At 32.9% G+C, this 27,176-nt stretch overlaps 1 protein-coding gene across 2 annotated transcripts in view; it reads left to right on the forward strand.

Annotated features, from left to right (window-relative positions):
- LOC149424498 (kin of IRRE-like protein 1) overlaps positions 1-27,176 on the forward strand; it is a 267,924-nt gene that overhangs the window by 25,045 nt on the left and 215,703 nt on the right. The window contains exon 2 of one of the 2 annotated variants that reach the window (XM_089651621.1): positions 24,911-25,193. In XM_089651621.1, the coding sequence (XP_089507747.1) occupies positions 25,082-25,193 (112 nt within the window). In that variant the 5' untranslated portion in view covers positions 24,911-25,081. The remainder of the gene's footprint in view (positions 1-24,910; positions 25,194-27,176) is intronic. The other variant, XM_089651622.1, reaches the window with a different exon arrangement.

Below are 27,176 nucleotides of genomic sequence, written 5' to 3' on the forward strand. Positions count from 1 at the left end.
TAAATCATTGCCAACCGACCTTCATACACTCGACCCTGTCGTATTCGCAATAGGTTCCAAATTTAATTTATTATTAATGTAAATACCGCACAAGAGTCCTAACTGCTCCCGACTATCCGGAGCCAGTGTGATGATGGTACCTCTAATGATGAATTCTATCAAATTAAACAAAAAAAAAAACAGGATGTTCTAACTTAAATACCGATTTATATTTTTTAATGACTAATTTCGATTTCTTTGTTTAAATAATTTTCATAGTTCGAATTTTAAAGCTGTCAAAACGATCGAATTCTGACGGGGTACGCTTGACGTCATACTAACCTTGGTTTGGTCGATTAACAGTGAGGTCCCAATCCCAATTCAATTTTTTTAATAAAAAACATAATTTTTTTTTAATTTGTGTGCAGCAGTCTACACATCGCAACTTAGTACAAAATTGTCTGCATTGTTAATGCACGCTGCCACCCGACCTGTGAAGTAGCGTTGTAAGTTTTTTCAGAACCCGCCAACCAATCACAGGTCGTTTAAGTCTCTTACAGTTTTATCTGGCGATTTATTAATTCTAAGAAATTTTTTTATATTAAAAACTACATCTTCAGAACCAGCGTTTGTTAATCTGTTATGAATATGATATTTTTATCTCAAGTTCCTTATTAGGGCATGTTACGAGGCTTAAGAGAGTAAAGAATGAAAAGAACGAGAAAGGTTGGGTATTCCATGGAAACTATTTTTGTGTGGGAATAAAATCGGAATGGATTTTCCAAAAAATATATATTTTTTTTTTTTACTTCTACCGTCATTTAGAATCATTTCCCAAAGTTTGTAAACTTTACCCCCAGACATAATTTATATGACATATACTTGAGTGCGGCTGTCCATATGGTCTACAATGAATTCGGAAGAAGAGAAAGACTTCTTTTCAGATGTTTACCATTTGTAAAACAATCTTGCTTTGTTGTGATTACGTTGTTAACTTACTTACACTTACATTTTTTAAAGTTTATTTCAAAAGTTAAATTTTCCATTAATTTCAGGTACATTGATTTATTATATAATGTGGAGAGGTTTTGTAAATGTTTCGGCGCAATTATCTACAAATTACAATGGAAAATCTTCACAACCTGCACTTTTGTTTATGTCAAGCTATTTCTTTATTTTAAGACAACTTTCTGTGTGAATTTAACAGTGGTGATATTTTAACTGTTTATCTTTATGTTTGATGCACCTTGAATATATTTATACGCATCTGTGGTTAGCAAATAATTATTAAATTAAAGGATGTTCCTAATTTCGGTTGTGATGCGATGTGATAAGTAAATAAATAATGAATTTGCGCCGTTCGTAAAACAGTTCGTCACTTTGGTTGGACAGGTTTCTAACTTAACTTTACCTTATTCTGAATGAGGAATCAAAGTTTGCAATGATGATATATCATAATCTATTAACCATTTTCTGATTTTGAGGTTAAATCTAACTGTTGGTAGTCTAACTGCTGGCAAGCAGTTGATCGGGGTTCGATTCTCTGCTGTGGCAATTTTATTAATTCTTATTTTTGTATGTACATATTTAATTGTCACAACGTCCCGATATTTCACACGGGTTTACGTTAGTTTTTAAATAAAAAAATCTCTGTTATTAGAAGCAAACATATTTATTTGCTGGTTATCAACCCTAAATCTCTGGATCTAGAACTAATAATAAAAGGATTATGTACCACAGTTGGCAGATACTCCTCAATAGAGTAGAGGTCTTGAGTTTATGTCTCAGTCACAACCGAATATGTTCAAGTTCAGTGTAATATTTTACTTACCGTTATACAACAAAATAGAAAATAAAACAAAAAGCTTTATCATAATATACTCGTATCTAGTGAAATAGCACGAGATTAAAGGTTGTTTTCACGATGGGGATTTGAACTTCCACTAAACAATTGATGTGACTTTAGTCTCCGTAATTAGAATACTTAATTATTAATACGGTTTCAGGTTGTGTCGCTAGAGACCTCTGCCTTAGTTTATTGCGAACAAACAATATGCTATTCACAGATCACAGGTCGAGTTCTGCCATATTGTTGGTGAAAAATCGGGCTTTACTTTAGCAATATATTATCAGTAAATTGATAGGAATTTATTTAGTCAATCGTTCACTTACATACACTAGAGTGAAGTTTATAAATTTATAGAAAAATTGATTTTTTTTTTTGACTTCTTGCATTTTTTAATCCAGTCCTACAAAAAATTTGAAATTGTCAAAACTACACAGTTTGAGAATGAATTTTATTTACGAAACAGCTTTCACGATATAGCATTGCGCAAACAATCAGAAATCAATATTAATACATATAGTATATTATATATATTATATTATATTAATACATAAAGTGACTGCTTTCTACCAAAAACAATAAAAATTAAATTTAAGCAATTTCTTTTTGTATAATAAAATAAAAATTATTTTAAATAATAGATAAAAACAAATATTGAATTTGATTTAAATGTATTATGTTTATTTAATAACTCTAATTGTATTGGACTGTAAATAGGTTAAAAAAAGCGGATTGAAAGAGACACTTTTATGAAAAAATATATTTTTAAATATTTTTCCATGATGAAAATTAAAAACATCAACGAAATAATAACACTACCGCAGGGTTAAACTGGTCAGAAGCAACCCAGCGGTATAAAACTAGAGTTTCCTTTTATTCGGAACACCCAGGGGCATCAAACTCGTAAGGACTGCGAAAACTTTTAAGTTTTATAAATTCTTAAAGAACTCCACCGCCAGTAAAAGCTTCCTTACAGCCTTAACCTTCAAAGGAAGGGTTCTTTTTCCACCTCGGCCAAAACATATCTTCCCCTCTGATCCATCAGGGATGCGTAAATTACTGATGACCGACCCAGACGATAGGTTGTTTAGGCTGTCCCCCCAATAACATAAAGTTCGAATAAAATAACAAACTACGTGTTCTTTATGCGAATAAACTTCAATTGAATTTTGCATCAATGAAAATTGTTGGATACATAAGTTTTCCTATTAAACCTTGACTATGTTCTAAATCCGTTTTCAATACTGTATACCATTATTGTTTCATTTTTAGCCATTAAAATTTTAAGATAATCATTAGATGTCTTGTCTAATTATTTAATTGGTCAACAATCATGACAAAACTGATATTTTCAGTTGAAAATAACAAACTGAAAGAGAAAAGCCGTTACAATAATAATATTGAATGCCTCATTGTACAGACTTTTATTTAGTTCTTGAAGTTATTATTAGTCTTGGTTACTTAGGGATTTTTTTTACAATTATCGATGTTTCAAAGCTCCAGAACTCACAATGCAAATTACCTTGTGTGTTGAGAACAGCTATTTTCACTTGCAAATTCGAGACAAAAACAAGTGTATCATTTACATGACGTCAGAGCATTGGAGAGCATCTTCTGCTTCATTCAATCAAAAATGTACTTTGAAGTTTATGTTATTGATTCTGCATTTACATAATATTATGTGTAAGTACATTTATAACATTAATAGCCGAAATCCAAATAAACGTTTTCTATTATTTTGGTCGCATTTCAAAAAACATTTCAGCCGCACGTTCAACATAATTCGGAAGTCATAAATCAAGTTTAAAAAACGCTCGGAATAATTGACGCAAATCTGAGAAATATATTTATTTTAAATAACGTGCCTTGTTAGCGTATTCATTGTTAAAGCGTTCGGTCTAAGCTTCAAACAATGCGAATAAGGATCAAACTAAGCCTTTTGGGCTTTATATTTTTGCAAAGGTAGTACGGCTTATTATTTACATTTAAAACCGATTAAGTCTTTGTTTGAAACTTAATGGGACAAATAATAATGTTATACCTACATAATATACAATTATAATTACATTTTGTTAATACGCTGAACTTAAAATGTATAATTTATAGAATTATTAAAGCAAGTTTTCTGAAATGTCTAGGTCAAGTTAACTATTTCCACCTTGTAATATCGTATCAAGCGTAATATATGGAGCAATTTTTTATTACAATAATTAAGTACGCCAAAATATTTGTGCACTTTTCACTTTTTTTTCAACAATCAAGAAAGGGACGCTGAGATGGTTTAAAATATAAAAATGATGTACCCGGAAACCAATTCCAGGAGAGTATATATGAAAGCATTTGAATTCAATCAAAAGTCACGGACGTTCTAGGAATTATGACAAAACCAATAGTTGCAATAATTCAGTTCAGTTCAAGAGTGTTTGTATGTGGAAGCCACGAGAGTGCAAGGATAAAATTGAGTACGGCTTTTTTTATCAAGAAACTGTTGAAAATGTGACTGCATGATCATTGGTCAAAAAAATATTAGTCAATCAGAATATATCTAAACACGTTTTCACGCAGGTGCCCTTGTCCGAATAAATGTTATGGACGAGATGCGAACCTATTTCTATTTTTAAGAACACGTGTTTCGTGTTCTTCATAACTAATAGTTTGTTTCATAATATGTCAAATCATTCGTTATAGGCCTCGAGTCCCATTTTTAACAGGAAAACGAATAATTTGACCAGATTTATAAATGTACAATATTTCATATCAGTAAGTTTTCTTCGTGTGTATTCTACCTGCGGGGAAATAACGTAATGGTAAGGTAGGTATTTAAGTTAATTGTTATTTTATAAGTAGTAGTACCTATATTAGCAACTCGTCCTCTGATTTACAGTTGTTTATCACATTTTCTTATTCTTTTGTTCAAAAATATCTAAAATTTCATTGTAAGCATACCGACATTTTACTTGGTATAATCGTATTACGAAATATTTCTATAAAAGTATGAAATAGAATATGCGGAATATAATTCTAGATTTACATAAAACAGGGTAGCGGAATCTTGTTATAATTTAGGAAAGTTAACCGACGCTGTTGTAACAAGAAGTCGCAATAACCCGTACAATTTTTATTACATATTTACAGTATTAAAACTTTGTTTGGACGATTGTCGTTTGAATATAATAAAAGGCTAGGTAAAATTAATTAATTAATATATCTTTAGTACATTTAAATTTTGTATTAGCCGTGCTTTCTTAGGATAACCTCAATTTTAATGAATTCAAAAATATGTTTTCATAATTGACATGAAATGTTGATGTGATTTTTATGGTTTAATTCTGGTTTAGAAAAAACAACCGCTCAAAACAAAAACTTTGGCTCAAATTGTTTAGATTCTCGCATCATTGGCTTCCATGGACCCCTGTCGAAACAAAAAAAGATATTGACAGAGGCCACCATAAAATATGTAGACTTTTTAGTGTGGGTATTGTAAAATTCACCTTCACCCAGCTGGACGTAAAGTATCATGTTTAAAATTACCCATGGCCGAAAAGGTGGCACAAGTATTTCAAGGTTTTTATTCAGTGAGGCAAAGAAAGCTCAATTACTGTGATATGCCTTATACATGCCATGTTTTTTTTGTTTTGAATATTTTTAACCCTTTCAAGCGTGTGTGCAAGGGTTTCAGTTAATGCCTTTTTATTTAATAACCGTTTTCTTACATCCTAGAAACTAGTAAACTATTTTTGACCGGTGACCGGTTTCGATATGTTACTGTCTCAACGATATGAATAATTTAGTTATGCCATATAGGAATTTCCTGACTTCTTGTTTCATCTATTAGTTATTAGTCAAACATTATTCTGTTAATATGGGGTTTTACCATACAATACGCCTATGGTACCTGTATCGATTCTACTAAATTCTACCAAATTTGGTATTTCTCTGTCAATTACATACCTAACTGCTATACTATAAGGCTTTCAATGAAAACTTCTTATTAGTGGCTACTGCCAGATATAAATTATTATGATAATTTATAAACAGCGACCAGTTTATGATGCCCCACTTAGGTATAAAGGAGCTTAGGCATTATTAGAGGTTTAATAAGATCTGTAATATAAAAAAATAGGTATAGATAATTTACACCCATAAATTAAAATTACTATTGGCTACTTTTATCACCGGACGCGCTCAAACCTAATCGATATTATTATTGTGGCTCTAACAGATAACTAATTTCATCTTATAAAGCCTTATCTAAAATTGTATCTCCATTTCATTCATCAACGTTCCATCTCTTCGAAATCTGAACTCTTCCCAATTTTACACATTTTTTTCAAATTTGCCCAATTAAATATTTTTAAATCATAAATTTATTGGTATTCCGTTTCTCAATCTATTGAAATGATGTTCAAGAACATTTTCAAAGAATCTATACCAAAAGCATTGAAGAAAAAATTTTGAAATAACCATTTGTTAACTGGTTTCAGTTTCAACCTATTTGAAAGACCTAATAGATTACAAAAGTACTTGAGAAATACACTCATAAAGCTGTGTAGAATGTAGATTGTATGTGATTATAGATTTTCGTAGGTGTGTTTCTTTAGGTCACGATAAAGTACAAACGGGCACTCGACGTCGACTCGCTCGCAAGTAAAGCATCCATCTTTGTCAGGCTGCCATCCTTCGTGCCGTGAAAAACAATTTTATTGAGAGAAATCTTTAATATGGAAAAAACTGATTCCCCTATGGTAATTTCTCGGTCGGATGGTTGGAAAGGACGTAGCGGACCCTGTGATAACATTAGTATTGTTGGGGATGGATGAATTGTTAAATTTTGTTATCAAAATTGGAAACGAAAACCTTGCATGGTTTTTATGAACGTTATTTTTTTTATCGGTCAGCGTTTTTTATCTTAACTATTTCGACATAAAAATACACATTTGTACAATGGGTACATATTAATTTCATTTTTTTAATGTTTATTAGGAAGCCAAAAAAATGGCTCATAATTTTTTACAGTTGATTGGAAAGTTCAAAGCTTAGCTCTTGGTAAAAATGAGCTAACAATATTTGAGGTAATTCATAATTTCTTGACAAAAAATTCGACTAGTTTTAAGTTTAAGCAGACCAAAAAATATTTTTATAGTTTTTGAAAGTTTTTATGAAATTAAATATCAAATTGAGAGAAGTTTTCAGATCTTTATAAAAACGTAAGAATATTTATTTATAAACTAATCGAATACATTTACTGATTTTAGCGGTAGAATTGGTTCGAAGTAACTAAGTAACCAGTAATTGTGTGAACAGTAGACCTTTTTCTCTTATTTAATAAATCAAATATAAAAATTTCTTCTGAAATCTTAACATTTGTAAGTTAGTGCTTTTTCACAATTTTAAATTAGAGATAATACAATTTGTCCAAGAAACTTTACAATTTAAAAGTACATTTTTTGTTCACTCTTTCTTCAGGCACGTAGGTATAACAAGAAAGTCAAAATGATCATTATTTCATATTTTAACAAAATGAAACTTTCTGAACCATAAAAACGGCCACCATGTTGAAACGGAAACAGGAGGTACAAACAATGTTACCGACAGATGAAATACAAATCGGTCGAGTTAATGCTATGCTCAGTTAATAATAAGACATTGAAAACAGAAATTACCGTTTTTTTATGTTTAAATGAAAGATATTTAAATATTGAAGACAATATTAGTGATTCTTAAACGCAAATCTGAAACAGAAAAATCAGAAAAGGAAACGGTCACATCTGGGACTCGAACCCAGGACCCTTGTCTTTCCGGGACAATGCTCTACCAACAATAATAGCTATTTCGTTAAGTATTCCTCGGGCTTCCCTGACTTCTTATAACATTCAAACCACTCTCTAAACACTCCAGGCGCTACTAAAAAAAAGTTACATATTAAAAAATATAAATAATAAAATTATTTTATTTTCGAAATAACTTAATGAGTACAAACTTAAATTTAAAAATGTAATTATTGTCGATAATATTAGCGATTTTGAAACGAAATTTTGAAACAGGAAAATGAGAAAGAGAAACGGTCGCATCTGGGACTTGAAACCAGGAACATCGACTTGCATCGTTGATCTACCAACTACGCTACCGGGACCCTTTTTCCTTCGATCATATTGAACACTATCATAGTTCTAATAAGAACTACCAACATTATCTATTTTTACAAAAATAAAACGTAAAATAATATTCTGTTAAAATATATTATATTTTAAGTAGCTACTTTATCGCTTTTGTAATTCTCCAAACAAACACTTCCATTTTTCAAAAAGGAAACTTTAATTAAAAGGAAAAGTTCCAGTTTTTTTGTTTTTTTTTTAATAATACCCAAAGCCGTTAATACACTAAATCAAGCAGTTTATGATTATTTACGGGGTGAAAATCGAATAAGACGAAATAACGAAAATCGGTAGATATGATTTGAGATTTTCACAGCCAAAAATACAATCATGTTTAACTTGTGGGTCATAGTACCATGTTTCGCTTGCTCCAACTTGAGTCAACGTCAACCAATAGCTCTGATGATGGACACTGAAACGCTTTCCGAAACATGGCGAAATAAGCTTATTCAAAGTGATTGATGAAACATTTTCTTCAGTCCTTAGACAAAGACAAATATCTGACGGTACAATGTTCAGCACTGGATAATGCTAAACTTAATGTCGACATTTTTGCGTTTCCTAAAAAAGTCCATTAAAAAAGGACAAACAGTTTCAAGTCAGTGAAGATTACTACAATAAAATCAAGCAAAGATTTAAACTACAAACATTTTATGAAAATGATCGGAGACCGAATGCTTCAAGAATTACATGTTTTGTACACAAGAACGAATCCAATAATCTCGATAAATTCAAAATTGGTATCTCGATTATGAACATTGCTGGGGTATAGCACAGTAAAATCGATAAATTTACAATATTGAATTGATAAGCGTAACTACCGATGATTTTATTCGGATTTCCAGTGTACGGTCGCGTTCTTGATAGCAAGACCGATACTGATAATGCAATAAATAAGAAATCGATATACGCTGGTAACACTGGAACTATTAATTGTCTGTGAAGTGATATTCCGAAACGTCAAACGTCAGACAGCTATCTAAAAATATTAATAAATTTATAAGTTTGAATTGAAATACTAACCCAAATATGCATTGACAGTCCATATTTAGTTTTTACTATTTAAAAGGTAGTCAATTAGTTACAACTTGTAATATGAACAAAATTTGTTTCTCCAAGCCCGAACCAACGTAGCGTCATTTGCCCGAGCGGATTCAACACCCCGCGTATACCATTGTCAATTCTAAGAGCTTAGTTAGTACAACTCCGTTCGTTATAACTTCATTATTAAAAATATGTGTATACTGACATTTAACCGAAACTTATTAGAAACTATGGAGGCCCAGCTAAAATTTGTCTACCGGACGTCGGAATATTTCTTATCCATCGTTGACTGTGCTGGAAAATATCGCTTTCAATAAATGACGAATTTATTCAATTTCGTATCGACATAGTGCTTTATAAATCGTTTGAGCTAGACCTCCTGGTTCTAGTACATAAAGGTACCTACCTAAGTTAGATGGAGATAATGGTTAAATCTCCAAGATATAATTTCGCTAAGATGGTCCCTATCCTCCATCCTGTGGACGATGTCTTCTGCCCTGCTACGAGTTAATCCTATTAAACAACTACTCTAACCCACTGAAGATACAACCTCTCTTCTTATTCCTTGTGAAAGGATGCAGCAGAATAACCGGGAAATATTTTTACAACGTTTTTATTTTTACATTCTCACGTTGACTGACTCATAATAGTATTGGATCCTGGAGGATTCGGCTCTTAGTTTATTGAACCCCTCACTGGTCTTGGCAGCTATATAACATAATGAACTAACTAACTAACCATCACGCCATTTCCCCAGAGGGGTAAACAGAGAGGACTCAGTTTTGGCACACCCTTCTTGGGTTATTCACATTTATACATCGTCCCGTAATCTTCAGTTATTCTGACTCTGGACAAGATACGACTCAAGAATCTAGTTTACTTAATCATGTCTTTCTCGGTTGTCCCAACTTTTTATACCATTCGCATTCGCGTAACGCAGGGTACAGCAAAATAGATAGTGCAGTTTTGAAGGGCTGGTAGATCCCGTGTGGTGGGGGTAGGAACCTGAGAGGAGTCTCATTGTGTCGGGAGGGTCGTGCCGTTTTCAGTAATTACCCTCTGAGGGCTTACTATGAGCCGTTGTCTCTCTGAGGGGTCATGTGGGGTGGTCCGTGCGCTCTTCTGATTTGAGCATTTCTTACCTTTTCCTATGGGGCTACCTGAAGAAAAACATTTTACAACATCGGCCTCACATCTTTGAAGATCTGAAGAATCGAATTCGGGAGGGAATCGCTGCTATATCCGTCAAGATGTGCCAAAATGTTCCGAAAACTTCAGAAATCACCTTCATCAATGTATCGCTATTGGGTGCCATCATCTTTCTGATGTCACCTTTAAGACTTCATGCATAAAATGGCATGATGTACCGAATAAAAATAAAATTAACCCCATATTCGTGATTAACCGCCTGTAATTTGCGCCGTTTTTTTTATGCCCTTCAAAAATACACTTTCTGTTTTGCTGCACTCTGACTCCTTTCTTCGTTCATTCGCTCAACATGCCTAAACCATCTAAGCGTTCCTTCTTTACACATTCCTTGCACTCTTTGTCAATCTTCACATTTCTCACACAATCTTACTTGGTTTTACAACATATACGCCTCAAGATGTCATTTTTGCAGCATTCAATCTCTCTGCCAATTCCATGCCATGTATTTACCAGCTTTCCATTATGGACTGCTAGCTTCGCTTCATTGAACATTTTTTGTTTCGGTTTTTGTTTTGATGTTTCCTGCACTAAACTTACTTTCAATATCTCTATCAACCTTTCCATTGCTCGTATACATATATACGTATTCTTGCACAGTTCGAAATGGGTAGATCTATAGAACCCCAGTGTTCTACAAAAATACAGCGCAATAAAATTTACCTGAAGTATGGGAAGACTCTGACCTTTTAGATCATATAGTAGTTTCTCGCAATGTTTTTCTCATTTTCCATTGTGAAATTATTCGGTGATTTAAGCACTAATGATTTAGGTACTTAAATTACACCGACACGATAACTTTAAGAACAACTTTTATTTTTAACTTATGTTTGAAGGTTATACCCATCAATGTAATATATCATTTCAGAATAAGATAATACTAATAAATCTAAATGAAACATGAAACAAAGACAAAGAAAAACTAAAAAAATGATCTCTTTTCTTACCAGGACAGGCGTCTTAAGCCACTCGACCATTGGGACCTATTCATTAAGCGTCATATTTGTCAATCTTGTAACTTATTTTTCCCAACTACTTATTTTCCCACTATTTTTTTGTTTTTGTTTTAGTGTGAAACCGCACTGCTCCCAACCATCTGAAGACAGTGAGACTATGGAATCTCCAATCGGGGTACGTTGTGAGGCTGGAGGTAATAGGGAGGGGAAAGAGATGAGAAAGAGAAAGGTGGGGAAGTACCCGGATATTCAGATCTAGTCATCAAACACGGCCAAAGGCATTTCAAGCAACGTTTCAATTCTGAATGGTGATCTTTCACCAGGACGATACTGAGAGTATCTTGCACTCTGTTATATGTCGAAAATATACTACATATTATTTTAAATGAGTTATTTTGTGAAACGACACAAATTAATCCAATTAAATTTACTTGCGCACGCCAGCCTTTGAACCCGCGACCTTCAGCTCGCTAGTCGAGAGCCTCACCCAGAAGCCGTCAAAAAGTCATTTAACTCAATTAAGCATATATTTACTATACGGACATTAGCTATTTAATTAAATTGTGTTGTAAATTATACAGTTTACTCCAGTAAGGATTAAACTTTTCATGATTTTACAGGCAACAAGTAAATATTTACGAGTTAATGATAATTACTCAAATAAATACTTTTGTCGTACTATGTAAATAAAGTGGAATAATAATGCATTCAAAAAAGCATTATGTGTTAAAAATTTATTTGCAAACGACTGATTTAAGTTGTTACACGTTTTGAGTTTAAAACAATTGTTAGGTTGTTTTGGCCTCAAATTCAAAATTAAGTTTTCTACGAAAAAAGCCGCACACGAATGAATAATCCCACATAGGGTTTATTTGCACTTTTGAACCCGCTACATTTGGATTCAAAACTTAGGCATTCTTACTATTTATCTGTATTTATGAAAGTATCAGAAAATATTTAATGTATTTATAATAATGCGGATTTTGTTCCAACTTGGTAACAATCTTTAAAACATCAAACACACTTAAGAGGGGTTGTGTCACAAAATTGTTCATCAAATTACAAAACTGATTTTCAAGTTATATTTCGGTTTTGTGAAACAACTGGCCAATAATTTATATATGATATAGTATAATGTAATAATAATATGATATAATAACAGAACTTGAATTGAACCTTCACAGAATTTGAAAATCAACTTTGAAATTTAATGAATTATTCAAATTCTGTGGAACAACCCACAATTAGTATTTTAAGTGCAACATATCCCACGTTTTTGTACCCTCTTTATCCCCCGGCTGTTGCTGAAGGAAGAATACAAACATGGTGGTTTTCGAAACGCTGCTTACAGACGACTTATGTATCAATTTAACTTTAAAAGGGTAAACTACCCAGGCATCGCTGTATCGCCAACTAGTCGATTCGATCATTTCTCAATTACCGAGAGGATTAAATTTGTGTACAGTGTGTTTTGGTTGGGAACATGCTTGGTTAGGATCAATTATAATACGCCGCTCGGTAGATAAGCCCGCTTTAAGTTTTCGTTAGCAATATCGACCGAAATAAGCGCGGTATGGTAAAATAACTGATAATATTTATAAGGGTTATTTATTTAAAGGGTTTCTGAGAAGAGAAATTTGAAGAGATTATTTAAGAGGGTTTAATTCGTGGATTAACATTTTCCGCTAATGCCATATTTAAGACGAGCATAATAGTAATTAAAATACTCACAGCCAAACGTATTAACTTCATTGAATTTGATAGAACCAATGTTTCTCGCATCAGTACTATTTCTATAACTCTATTAATATTATAAAACTTTTGTTTTATAATAAATTATCTTTTAAAAATTAGTTTTTACAATGGGTTATTTTGTATCTTATGATCTCTACTGCTCTTCCATTAAAAGCACTTTTTTGTGGATGGAAGAGGAGTGTACATTGGGAAAAATAAAAGTTTAACAATATATTATGGTGCATGCATAATTTTGGGTAAAAGTATTAATAATACTAATAATTGAGTGAAAATTCTTGTTCGTATTAAGGATTTTTTCAAAAATATATACAGTTATGGTTACATTGTAATCATAATTATGAAATTAAAAGACAAACATTTTTAAAGATTGAAGATAATATTAGCGATTTTTAAATAAAAATTTGAAATAGAAAAAAGACACGATTGCATCTAGTCCTATCATGTGTGATATAAGGGATACCGCGCTATATAACTAATTGTGAATTCAGTATTATTTACATTCATCTTACCAGTAAACAGAGGCGGCTCAGAAGTGGAAGGTTAATAAAAAAATAATATGAAATGTTAATACATATTGCTAATGCGTAGTGAATATTATAAAAACGCCAATGTATACAATTTATTTGCCGGTACTCATATTTTCTGAAACAGATAAAGAATATTGTTTAATTTTAGATTTATTTTTACTTTCGAAAGATCTTTTACTCCTAATATTTTTTTAAATTAAACTCCAATCTCAGTGCATTGTTAATAAGTAGATTTAAAAAGTACAATGAGATCATAAATAATTATAAGTTCATTATATTGCACCCGCAAATCCAAATTATAACTTAACTCGTTTTAAAATATCGTTTTTAACCTCTTTATTTTTCTCTATTTTTGTGACATAAACTAATTGTCACCCTATTTGAATACGTTTGTCATGATTTAATCAATTGTTTGCGATTTCTTTCAAAACGTTATCCATAGAATTTGACATTTTAAATGAATCCATGCAAATTACGTCAACAATGATCAACATGAACATAATTTCGCGAACTAATATTCAAGTTCAAGATTGCTATCGTTTATCACACAAAAACTTTTGACTGTCATTTTTCACATCTCCCTCTAATACATCAATTATCCTAGGTGGTAGATATCTCTATCTCACCGCGGTCATATCTGAAAACCCATTTAGAATATTTTTTATAAGATACTAAGCATACGACAGACATGATAGTGTTTACCTCTTCTGTTTTTATAGCAAAGGAAAGAAAGAAGATTGGTTTGGGACAAAATTTAAAGTAACCCACGGTGGGTACATGCAATAGCTTCTCATTTGAACGCAAGATCGCACTGAAATGAATCAAAAAACGTACGAATCTGCACGAATAAAAACTAAATTAAAAATTGGACAGTTTGTTAAATCCTTTTTTTGTATTAATACTATTGCAGCATATTTTTGGGATGTGATTGACCAAATGACCTTAAAAAAGCCGCCACTGCTAGTGAAGCAGATTGAAAATGGCATACTTCATGGCTCTAAATACAACTGGTGGGTCCTTTTTTTCCGATGTATTCCAAGTTGGGCTTATCTTATGGTCTATAAGCCTAGGTTTAATATATTGAGGAATACTGTCCATTGGGTTAAGCGGATGCGTGTTAATTATCTGTCCATATCACAGACATAGGAATTAATAGACGAGAAGATAATGGCGAGGGGTAAAATCAACTGTTGAAGAACGAAGGGCGTAAGGCTGACTGTGATTCGTCAATAAATCAATCTGACAGTAAATAGGCATCTCGCATTATAATATCACCATTTACTTCTTAAAAGTAAAATCTGCTTTTGAATGAATAGACATTTTCACATGGGAGCGCAAATTACTCGCCACGTTATGAACAAATTTGCGAAGTCCAAATTCGGCAAAAAAATTCGGTTCTCTTTTCAGAGTCGAATATTTCGTTTAAGTATTTAGTTAAGACACTTTTATAAATGTTCATAATTTACTTCCCAGCAACCAACCAGCTTTGTGTTTCGCGTCCAGACGTTTCTCGATGTGATAGTAACAACTGATTCATATTATACGATGTGAATATGCTTAAAATAAAGTAAAATAATGCTTATATATGGAATGTAATACGACAATTGGGTTTATTCTCTTTTTCACATCTATTTTTACAAGTTTTCATAGTACAAGTCAACATTTTGCCGTGTTATTTCGTAAAATGAACCGATGATGCCTCGACCATAGTTCGCACAAGAATGATGACGTCACGTTTTCAAATTTCACTTGAGGCCATATGCGAGCACAGCCGGTTCCAATGGAACCGGTATGGGGAGTGGGGATAATACGCTTTTTATCACTTAGGGCAGGTCTACTAATATTCATATGTCTATGACTATCATTTATTTACAACAACCTTTTATCTATAAACCTGCCGTATAATTATTATGACAGATTTTTCGCCTTCGGGAGGCATTATTTAACTGTTATGATAAAGCTTTTGAAATGCGAAAACTTTGTCTTTCGTTTTAATACTTAAATAGCAGAACTTGTAAATAAATAGAGAAATTAATAAATCAAATAATAATATTTATATAAATAAAAATGTAAATGATCGTTTGTTCAAAATCAGAAATCTCCGAAAATTCTTCACCGATTACTTTGAAATTTTGACACAGCGTTGCATTCAAATACGCGTTTGCTTTTATATATTACATAGATCTCGCTTGTAAAAAGATAAAAAGACTTTATTTTTAAAAACAGCACCATCTGTTGGACAAACATGCTTTTTATAAAACACCACCATCTGTTGGTCATGTAAGCAACATGCGCTATTGTTTATTTAACTGCACAGACGGGGTACAGCTAGTTATTAAATATTTAAAAAAAACTAAAACGTAAAGTAGAACTACAAATTCTTAGAAATTGTGCTATAAATTATCTAAAATATTCTGTTTTGTTTTTTATTTATTTTTACGTTTCGTTTCGTTTTTTTTCTTCTGGTAAACTTAGCTTTTCAACCTTTATGGGACTGCACGTCACTGCATTGTAAAGGAAGGTTTTGTTATAATTACTTTCCTAAAATAGTGAAATCTTCATAGTTAGACAGCATTTTTACGTGTTTTAGTAGAAAGCAATCACTCGGTAGTCTGATTATTAATTGCAGATTTATTTACCAAACGGAGAATCATGGACATCATAATCATAATCAGGGAAAAAATTGAGATGAAGCTTGAGCCAAGAGAAACCGTGTTTGTTTCAACCTTTTTCAAACACTTATTGTCGAATATGTTTTATATAATATAAAACAAATAAAAAGTATGGATATTTTTTACAGAACGATGAATTGTATTTGTTCACCTCGGATTTCAAGGTTCAAGTTAGCAATCTCTGGATGGAGAGAGAAGGAGCTCGCTGCTATTAATATAATGCAAAGGTCGTCAAATGATTATTGTGCGAGTTATTTTTTTACGAAAAAGACGTGTAGGTACTATAAATATAAATACTTGCTAACGAGAACACTACTCCATTGTGTTATAATGTTGGCTGCTGGGTATTTTTGTCAAAACCACCATGTGTGCGGCAGTACAATCTCCTAAAAGTGGCCGAGCCATGAATAACTTCTAAATGGATTATGCAAAGCGCCCCCTAGTACTGGTCACCGGCCGTCCACTTTTCCTCTTAGGGCTGTTATTAAAAACGGTGTGCAGTGATTTTTTTCCTCCACACCACTTTAATGTATGCGGTGTGCCCGTTTTTGCCGCAGAATTACCTTTTATATTATTTCTGTTTTTGACACTGTTAGTTTGTTATGAATCTCCACTGAAATAATTTGACTGAAAAACTTTGTTTATTCTATAACATTCCGAATCGGTTACAAACATAATCGTTATATATTTTTTAAATGAATGTTTCTATGTGCTTCTAAAAAATAGGAGTCTTTACTTTTGAGATTATCGTACTTTGCATACAGCACAAAATGTATTTGGAATTCAATAGATACTGTGATAAATATAAGAACCTTAAAATTGATTTAGATGTATGTTATCAAACATGTGTGTTTTAATAAGAAATCAAATCAAGGATACGCTTTAACTTTTTGTGTGAATACCGCACAGGATTATCTACTGTCTGTCCAGAGTCAGTGGAACTTTGGCATTGCTAATTGGGGTGTGTTTTAGAGCTGATGGGAAGAAGGTGGAGAGAGGAAGGTTGAAAAGTATCTGGATATCCATAGCTGGTCATCAATCACCGTTTCAGCCATTCGAAGCTACGCCATTGTTTAGTTTTTTTTAATTTTATTTGGTCGTTCACCAAGGCGATACTGCATAGTATCTATAATCCTGGATATATCAGTCTGACATTCATTATCAGTCTGGACGTATCAGACATGATGAAACAGGTTTGCTTTTATATGATTATTTTTATTTTTATGAAATTAATTTATCCATTCCCAGCTCTGGGAATAAAGTGTTTTTTTATTAGAATAAAAATGATGTAACGTGTAATATTATTCATTGGGCACTGATACACTACATAGATGCAGTGTTGATTATTGTATGTATTGGGCTATTACAAAAAACCGTAGCAGCTGTCTTAAAGAACATTTATAGAAAATATAATCATTTAAATTTGTAAATTGAAGACAATATTAGCGATTCTTAAACGAAAATTTGAAATCGAAAAATCAGTAAGAGATACGGTCACATCTAAAACTTGAACCCAGGACCCTTAGCTTGCCGGGGCACCGCTCTATGAACTGAGCTAATGCGACCCTATCGCTTTCGTCATATTTAACTGTATCATCTTTGAATAAGAACTACCAACATTATCTTCATTTTCTCACCGCACATTTGTATTGGCTGCTATCTATGTATGATCGCAAGATTCAATTCGAACTAAATTCAATCTAGACAGTGTCTTAGATAAATATCTAATTTTTATTTTAATGTGCGACATCTATTGACTTTCTCTGGTCTGGGATGAATATTTTATTTTTGAAATAACACATGAGTAAAACATCAAATTGTAATAATTAATTAAAGCTGGCTCCTTGCGTGGCAGAGCCAGAGGCAGTTGGGAATCTTGTGCAGAAGTAGTGCATTTACGTAAATAAATAAAAGGTTTTAATAATTTGTTATATTTTATTCGCAAAAGAAATTCGTTTGTTTTCAATAATTGCTCTAAATCTTCTGCATCAGTATCAGAGCACGATTCACGACAAATGATCTGTTTGTTTTTTTTTACATTACAGATTTGTAAAACGTGACACCCTGTATGAATGCTATGACTACAAAATGAAAGAGAAATGTTAATTCTTGGGCACAAATAAATCTCGGTGCGGCGAAACTTTGCGGCGCAGAATATAAGATGTTATTAACATTTGCTGCGCGCGTCCGCCGGGACCCACACTGTACTGTACCGTACTGTACTTTAGCTGTAGCTAACTGTGATTTGCATCCCTCAAATGAAAATTTCTTCCATTTGTTTCACCAAACATATTTTTTCAAAAAGTACTTAATCAGAAAAACTCCTATGGTATTCTGAGGTTTTGTCATCAAGTTACTTTAAATGATCCGTCAGATTTATTATTTATTAAAAAAACTATTCCCAAAGTTTTGCACCTTTTGAACTTATCCCAAAATTAAATACAATTTATGGAGGCTGATCAAAGACTATTACCGATTTTAAAATTGCAAACGGTCATAAGCGATAAAAATTACGATTTCAAATGTGAGGTTTTATTAAAGTTTGTTTTGTCGTTTACCGATTGTATTTTTCTTGTATACTATAAAAATACCACTTTAAATAGTCGATCTCCGTGGTCAAGGGGTAAGGCTCTTGTATAGCAAGCCCCAGGTTGCTGGTTAAAATCCCGGCGTGCGCAAGTAAATTTTGTTTAATTAATTTGTATTACTGCACAACTTACTCATTTAAAAATATAGGTATATTTGCGGTACGTTCCAGAGGGGAAGACACTGAGTATTGCTTTGGTGTAAGAGCATAATTCAGAATTGAAACGTTGCTTGAAATAGCTTTGGCCGTGTTTGGTGACCAGATCTGAATATCCAGGTGCTTCCCGCCTTTTTTTCCCCATCTCCTTAGCCTCCCCAATATTTTTAGCTTCACAATAATCCCCAATTGGGGATACCATAGTCTTACTGGCTCCAGACGTTTGGGAGCAATTGGAACTCTTGTGGTATTCACATGAAAAATTTCAGGATATATGCATTAGAAAATGTTTTGACTGTCCAACTTCCCTTAGAATTCCCTTAGAAATTAAATGAGAAATTTATACCTCAAAAGTAATTCACTTTAAGGCGATGCAATACGTAGTAATGCAAAATCATGTGTTTTTGGTTTTAAAATTTTGTGATTTAGAAATGTTTCAGATGCTTTAATTTAATACATCTTGGCCTTTGAAATAATTGAGTATTTTTTAGATAAGTCTTTTTATAAGCCCAGAAAAAAATTATATATTAGGCCTATGAAAACTGCTATAAAGTTCAAAATCTCCTACTTACGAACCCATTTTCGGTTATGATTTTATTGTATTATGTGGAAAATTATGTTATTTATAAAATGATCGAAAAAAAAATTATGCCTGAACATCCACAAAATAAAATAAAATGCACTATTTGGCCATGTTTTTTTCTTGCATAAATCAACACAGGCGGATGGTGTAAGTTGGAATTTAAACCTTATCGCCATCTACGTAAGGGTTGTTATCGATAACGGCTGAATTTAAAATATTACACGACGTAATGCATCACCTTAATTCACTTGAAAATCTCAAATCTAATCTAAAATACATCATTTTTTAAATTTTCTTTAAAATTAAAAAAAATAGTTTTTACCAAGCATTGAACTTTCCTAACCAGGAACAGGAGTCAACAACTAGTCAACGATAGGGTAGGACCGACATTTACTTATTAATGCGTATTTGTGTATGCACGTGTGTACGTGATTGCTACCAAAAGTTGATAGAGTGCATTGTGTGCATTTATCTAGACAGTTCGTGTGAATCTGAAAATCAGCAGAGGCTGTCAAAGATAAATGCTTTCGTGGATTCATAGCCAAACATTAATTTTATGGATTCATAGCCAAACGTTACTTTTATGGATTCATAGTCAAACATTAATTTTATGGATTCATTGCCAAACATTACTTTTACGGATTAATAGTTCAACATTTCTTTTGTGGATTCATAGTCAAATATTACTTTTATGGATTCGTAGTCGATCATTATTTTTATGGATTAATTGTCAAACATTACTTTTATGGATTCATGGTCAAATATTACTTTAATAGCTGAAATTCAGCAAAAAAATATGTTTAAAATATGGGTTGTGTTTTTTTTTTCATAAATATTGGCGGTGTTTGGTTAGGTTTTAATTGTTAGTTAAATCAAATAAATAACAAAACTCCTATAAATTTCAATTTCATCATTCAATCAATTAATTTCAGTGCATTCAAAAATTATAAAAATTGCTACATATCATAAACTTAATTTTTCATAAATCATATTTTGTTTATTGGTATTTCGAAAATGGCGGAATTTTCAATTAAAAAAAAAACTTTTTATTGTTCTATAGAACTGGTCAATCGTTTCTCGGGCATTTACAACAAATTTTATTTTATAATAAATAATAAGTCAGTAAATTTACTCAAATAAGCAGCTTATATAAACAGTAGCCATTAACAAACGTACGGCACCTTTGTTTGAAAAAAACCCACGATTTATCCAATCATGTTGGTGAACTTTATAAGCGACTTTGGGCAAAACGCATTATTATTTTTAATTATTGTAACAGAAGCTCTAAACTTTTGACGTCGAACGTGAGTCTGTCTGCTGAATTTGAGCTCGATTGATTGCTGGGAAGTGGGTTAATTTCCACCCCAAATTTGCATTCATTCAATCCGTATAACAAAAGTGTAAGTCAAATAGAAATATTTAAAAATGCTTCTTCTACTTAAAACTTTTCTTCTACTCCTACTTGCTCTTTCTTCCCTTTCCCATCTTCAAGGCCGTGTTTTAATTCCCCTGTTGGCCTTTTTCGCACAATATTCGTATAATAATGTAAACTTAGTTTTATCCTCCTACTAATATGGGTTAATCATATGTCGGCACAAACGTTGGTAGGAATAAAATATTAGCAAACAATAAGCCCAACTTTTCTTTAAAATAAAATAATTACGTGTAAAAAAACAGTTTTGTATCAACACGGTTTATGTGTTTAAAATAAGTTTGTAAGTGAAAAATCCTTTAATCGAACCCTCGATGGTCACAATTTATGTCAACTCGCCGTTCTGTGCAACTGGTTATTTACCAAAAAGTAACATTTTTATAAATTTTAGAAAAAACGGTGTTATGAAACAATATTTCATACGATTGAATAGGAACTTATTAGGGAATAAATTTAATACAGGCAACACAGAGACAGGCGGAAGCAGGAAAAGGGGGCAGTTTTTGTTTGGCTAATTGTTGTTGGTGATTGGTTTATTTATGGTTGGCACTCTTTTTACGGTTTTGCAGGACACCGAATCAGTAATGACAGTCATTGGTTTAATTTTGAAGTAGTTTACAGTTATGGGGTGTACTATTTTATGATTCGAAAGAATATTTTCTCTGATGGGTACGCGAACAAAACATTTGTGTGATTCTCTAACCTTTTGGCGTTTGAGTTTACGTGATGGCGTCGTAAGCCGCGTGTCGGTACACTTCGAATCTGATAGTTATCATGGCCATCTCTATGTTGTTCATGATGCAATTCTAATATTTGCCTTTCTCTACTTTGTGGGAGTTGTTATATAAAATTCTGGACCGAATCACGTATAATCCGGATGGCCGGAACCTGGGCTATTCGGCTGGGAATTCATCACGGAAGCCATCTCGCAGCATTCTATTTTCCAAGGGTGCTGTGGTCCGCTTGGAAGCGGCCAACACCACATCGGGACGTACGGAGACGTTCCATCTTTATCACAAGCTTTTCACGGACCTCGCCGATGGAAATCGTCATCGCCAGCATCTTTGTTCTACCTTCTGTAAAACTTTCACAACTCTCACTTAAAATAAAAAAATTAATAAATTCATAATTATGTTTAATTTTTTTCCTTGTGTAAACATACTTTTTAACACGTTACATGTTGTTTGTATAAAGCAATGTGTTGGGTAAAAAACCTACCCATTGTGAAATATGTAGTGGTTTAATTAATCTGAAATTGGAGAAAACCCATGCAAAAATCTATTGGTTCAACAGACACATCCCAAGATTTTCCAAAACAAAGAGTTTAGTTAAAACATTAAACAAGTTTGGAAGTCAAACGCTTGAATACACGGTAATAATGTTTTTTAACAAACTTAAAATTGGAGAAAAATAAAGGATCTTGTCTTAAAATGCTGTGAATAATAAATAAACAATCCACGTATCTTTAAATATATAAATGTACCCACATAAGTATTTTTTATATAATATGTACTTATATTTCAGCTAAATGTACCGATTTCTAATTGAGATAAATGTATCTTTAAAACACTAAATATTCTAAGAAATGTTACATTTTTGTTACGAATTTGGTAGAACCTATAATTGTAAACACTGGAAATATTCATGTAATTTTAATGTTTTGTTCAACAAAAAATAAAATAAATAAAAATAACAACTGTTAAGATTAATCAAGTTCTTTTACCGTCTTTAGAAAAATCGTGTTTATCAATGTGAACAAACAAAATAAATATCATCTAAACGAAACAAAAAAAAATAATAATTCCATGCAGAACTCAACTGTCAAGAAAGTAATATTAAAATATTTATTTTATTTTATGCAAAAAGAATAGTTACTTTAAGGATAATACATCACACTCGTAATGTGTGAAATGTGGAACTGTTAGAAGAAATTTGCTGCTAAATATATATAATATAATGTGGATTGATTGATCATGTTCCCCCAGGTGCAAAATTTAGAAAATAAAAAAGGTTATATTTTATTTAAACAGAAAACACCTGAACAGCTTCTAGGTTGATATCAATAAGAAAATATAAAAATTCAACTTTAGTTTTTTCTACGGATTGTTTGTAAATGTATTTATTTAAGGTTTTGATCAATCAGTGGCTGAGTTGGCATGGCGTTTGGGTTCCACCCAAGCGTCGTGCGTTCAATTCCTCAGCTGGCTAAGTCCTCCATCACGACACTAGCAATATTTTCCGCCTAATGTAGTGGTAGTAGGAGATTTTCAAATATTGTCAGGTTATTTTTAACACGAAAATGTTAATTTTCTTAAAAAATATATAAAAATGTATTTATATATTTGGAGCTTAGAAGACGCAAATACGAACGGCTTGAACTGGGTTTGCTTTGGAACGAAATTAGAAATGTTCATTTCCGAAGCTCCCATGTCATGAAGAAATAAGACATCAGATCCGCGACGAAAATAGGGACCATCTGCTTTTCCTCGTAATTGTGGGGGTAATAGAATGTTCAACATCAATTACATTTGAACAGGACCTAGCAGAGGACACTCCATTGCCATTATGAGCTTTTTACTAGGCAAACGAATAAACAACTGCACCATGTCATCTTATTATTTATTCTACGAGTTTTTCTCAAAATTCCTTTCCTTCCTTATTCTTTCTTCCTAGAACTGAAATTCTAGTTTTAGTATAAGCAAGCCTGTAGAAATTTTGCTTTCAAAATTTGATTTGGCCGCAAAGAGAGTGGTTACCAAGACAGCAAATAATTGCTTCTTTTCGAGAATAAGATAAGCACCGATCCCGCGGAAAACGAAACAATTACACAGTTCCGCAAGATCTATCTTTCCTTCTCAGAAGGTTCTATTGCGATACGTGACGAACACCAGGTGAACCTATCGAACTAGTACCTGCCCGAGCTCAGCTAGAGAGGCTTGTCGAAACGTTACACCTACACAGTAGTACACAGCATAAGAGGTTCCGCACACTTGACGCACCTCTTTCGGTTCAGTCGTGTCATAATTCATAAGGAACCTCCCCCATCGTGTCCCACTAACAGACAGTGATCGGGTGCCTCCCCTAGACACACCCTTCCACCGCGATCACGCACACTCAACCCCCAGGTCCAGCCCTTACGGACTAAGTAAGATTATGTCATTATGATTCATCACTTCCTGAAATAACAGACGAGATCGTTCATCGTTTTTTTACTGAGTGCCCCGTTATTACTTACACAAAAAACACACTTTTTTTACCAATCCCACCAGATGTTTCGGAAATATTTTTCACGCTGTTTTTCCGCAGACACGTTGTAAAAAGAAACGACTTATCTGTTTTCGAAATTTTTATATTACTTGATTAATTGAAATGATTTTACGTATTTCCACCGCACTTTAGTAAACATTAGGAGGCCTTAGAACGTCTTTAAATTACTTACTTATTTCGTACGCCCTACCGTTAAACCATTTTATTTATGTTCAGTGTATTCCAGTTTGTGAACTTTTCGCCGCTTTAATGGTGCTGAAATATTTTTTCCCTGGTGGAGTTATTTCTTGAAGCAGTACATTACGTCATGAACATAAATTTTAACGTTTTTTTTAAAACTACATCTGATACGATTCCCGTGATTACTCTAATTTCGATCGAAAATTAATAACCACAAAATTCGACAGGTTGAAAATGTTATTATCGGTATAAAAGCCATCGTTAAAAAATAACTTTTTACGAATAATGTTATAATATACAAGTAAGCACATTGCGTAAATTTAACCGCGTACATCGGGGTTCCTGGATTTCGTTGAAACGTTGTTTGAAATAGCAATGAGCAGACCTGAATGGTCATACATCTTACAAATTTCATCTTACCGTTCTCTTTTTCAGCTTCATAAGATTCCGAAATGGAGATTCCTTAGTTCTACTGTTTGTGAACAGTACACCTGTGCAGTATTTAAAGTAGGTACTCATTATATCTGAATCAACTGTTTAGTAATATTTGTTTTCTTCTTTCCAGATCACATATATTCCAGCTCACAATAACTCTTCAAAAAACATGTTCAATTAAACATTAATAGTGAATCGAAAATGAAAAATAGTTCGAAACAGCCATGTGAGAGTATTTGGCAAAATGTGAAGTGTTAGAGTATAGGAAAAGTTAAAGTGGTGGTAGAAAAAAACTATTAGGATGATGTGGTGTCGAAGACTGTTGCTGGTGATCATGTGCTGTCTGTTCCTTGCGGTGGATCCTGCCACCCCCGGGAAGACTGTCATGCCCGACAAGCAAGGTGAGCGAAACTGTAAGCGAAATTTTCATTATTTTACTAATCTGGGAGATATATTTCATCTTTAAAATAATCAATATAAATATTGTTTATTTCAATTCTTTTATATATCGAGACACAAATAGACATCTATAATTTCCGCAATATACATATTTTTATTTTTATTTTGAATATCTATTTATGTGAGACTTCTTATCATTTTTAATAATGTATCTTATTTTATTATATGCTTTTGTTGTAACATTTAATATTTTTTTTCTTTTTTCGTTGTATTATGTTTCCTTTATTGTTTTAATTTTGTAGAATTTAAAATAACTGTGATACTCTACTATTAAACTTTGTAGTGTGTAAAAGCCCGTTAGGGCGTGTAATAATAAATAATAAATAAATAAATAATTGATAAATTTAAGATTTTATGGCCCATTCAACGTTATTATTTAACTAGGCAGTGCCTGTTTTAATAAAATAATCTTTTTTCAATGTTAGATTTTTTTCAAATCCTGGAGACCAAGCCAAGGCGAGACAAGGTCGTGCAAAGCTGCTACTTGGCTGCAGGTTCAACCATAATATAGGTACACAATTTGCATGGATTTTGAAATAGTCAACTGTCGCCGCAACTAAAGTTGCTCGAGTCCCAATTTCGTCCGAAGCCAAAGTTGGGACTATGACGAGGCTTTATCGTAATTAGGTCATTAGTCTTGGAGCTATCGTTGACCAAACAAGTCAATCAAGGGGAGAATTGTGAATATGGCGAAAATCAAGTTCCGCGCTGTTATAAAATTCCTTACCAAGCAAGGAAAATCAGTTCAGATCGTACTGGATGTCATCCATTTACGGGGACTCATGTCCAAGAAAAACTATGGTTTACAAGTGGCATACCCTCTTTAAACAAGGCAGGGAGTCGCTTGAAGACGACCAACGGTCAGGAAGGCCTATCGAGGTGACCACGAAATATTAATAATAGAAGATGCCCGACTAAAGAAAAAATAGCTCGCAGAAATGGTTGGAGTATCAGATACAACCATTTTCCTAATTCTTCACGACCATCTTGGCATGACTAAAGTCAGCGTAAGATGGGTGTCGAGAATTCTCACGCCACCTCAATAACAACAGCGGGTGGTGTGTTCCATTTAATTTATAGACATCTACCCATAATCTTACTTTAAGACTGACATTTATCAGGGTCTATGATATATTTTGGATGCCAGTTAAATCATGCATAAAACTGTTTATATCACCAGTAAACGAACCATGACAACCACATTAAATCCATCGTAATACCTTTGTCCAAGAATAGTTACATTGCCGATATGTCAAGAGTGGCTGAAAATAGAATTAGACTTCTTGGACCAATTAAACGCCATTTGTGAATGAAACAATTAAGTATTTATTAGTGGACAATTAGACAAAGTTGTATCTAAGTGATGTAGTGGATAAAAAATCTACTAATATTCTGTTTGACAATATCATACTATCCATTAGAAAACAGTAAAGAGGACGTAAAACCTTGCTTTATCCTCAAACGGCTTAACACAGAGGTTCCCAAAGTGGTCTATATGGACTCCCAGGGGTCGATATCGGCATGCTGGGGGTCTATGTCAGCGAGAAAAAAATTTGGAGGTCCACGAGATTCAAATGGGGGTACATACGAGCGGACCCCCATTTACCTCAAGTCAATATTTAGGAGTTCCGTAAATGACACAATAGACCTAACACAAATATAATAGACTGAGAAACTATTTATTTGATATTTGTATTTTTATATTTCGTAAAGTTGTTGATTGAGGTATATAAATAGAGCCTACGTTCCTTTTCTCGTCAGAATTAATATATTCAAGCAAAACATTGCACCTTGGAAGCTGCGAATTTTCCTAGTTCCCCAACTTGTTTTTAAAAACGTCCAGGGTAATAATGACGTTCAACATTTAAATGCACTTCACACAGACTTCAAAACTAAGTTTGAGGACATTTTGACTACGGAAATGCAACGTTGAAGAA

This window comes from Hesperophylax consimilis, chromosome 4 (genome assembly GCF_061612785.1).
Source record: "Hesperophylax consimilis isolate HC1 chromosome 4, BYU_Hcon_1.0, whole genome shotgun sequence".
NCBI classification, from domain to species: domain Eukaryota; kingdom Metazoa; phylum Arthropoda; class Insecta; order Trichoptera; family Limnephilidae; genus Hesperophylax; species Hesperophylax consimilis.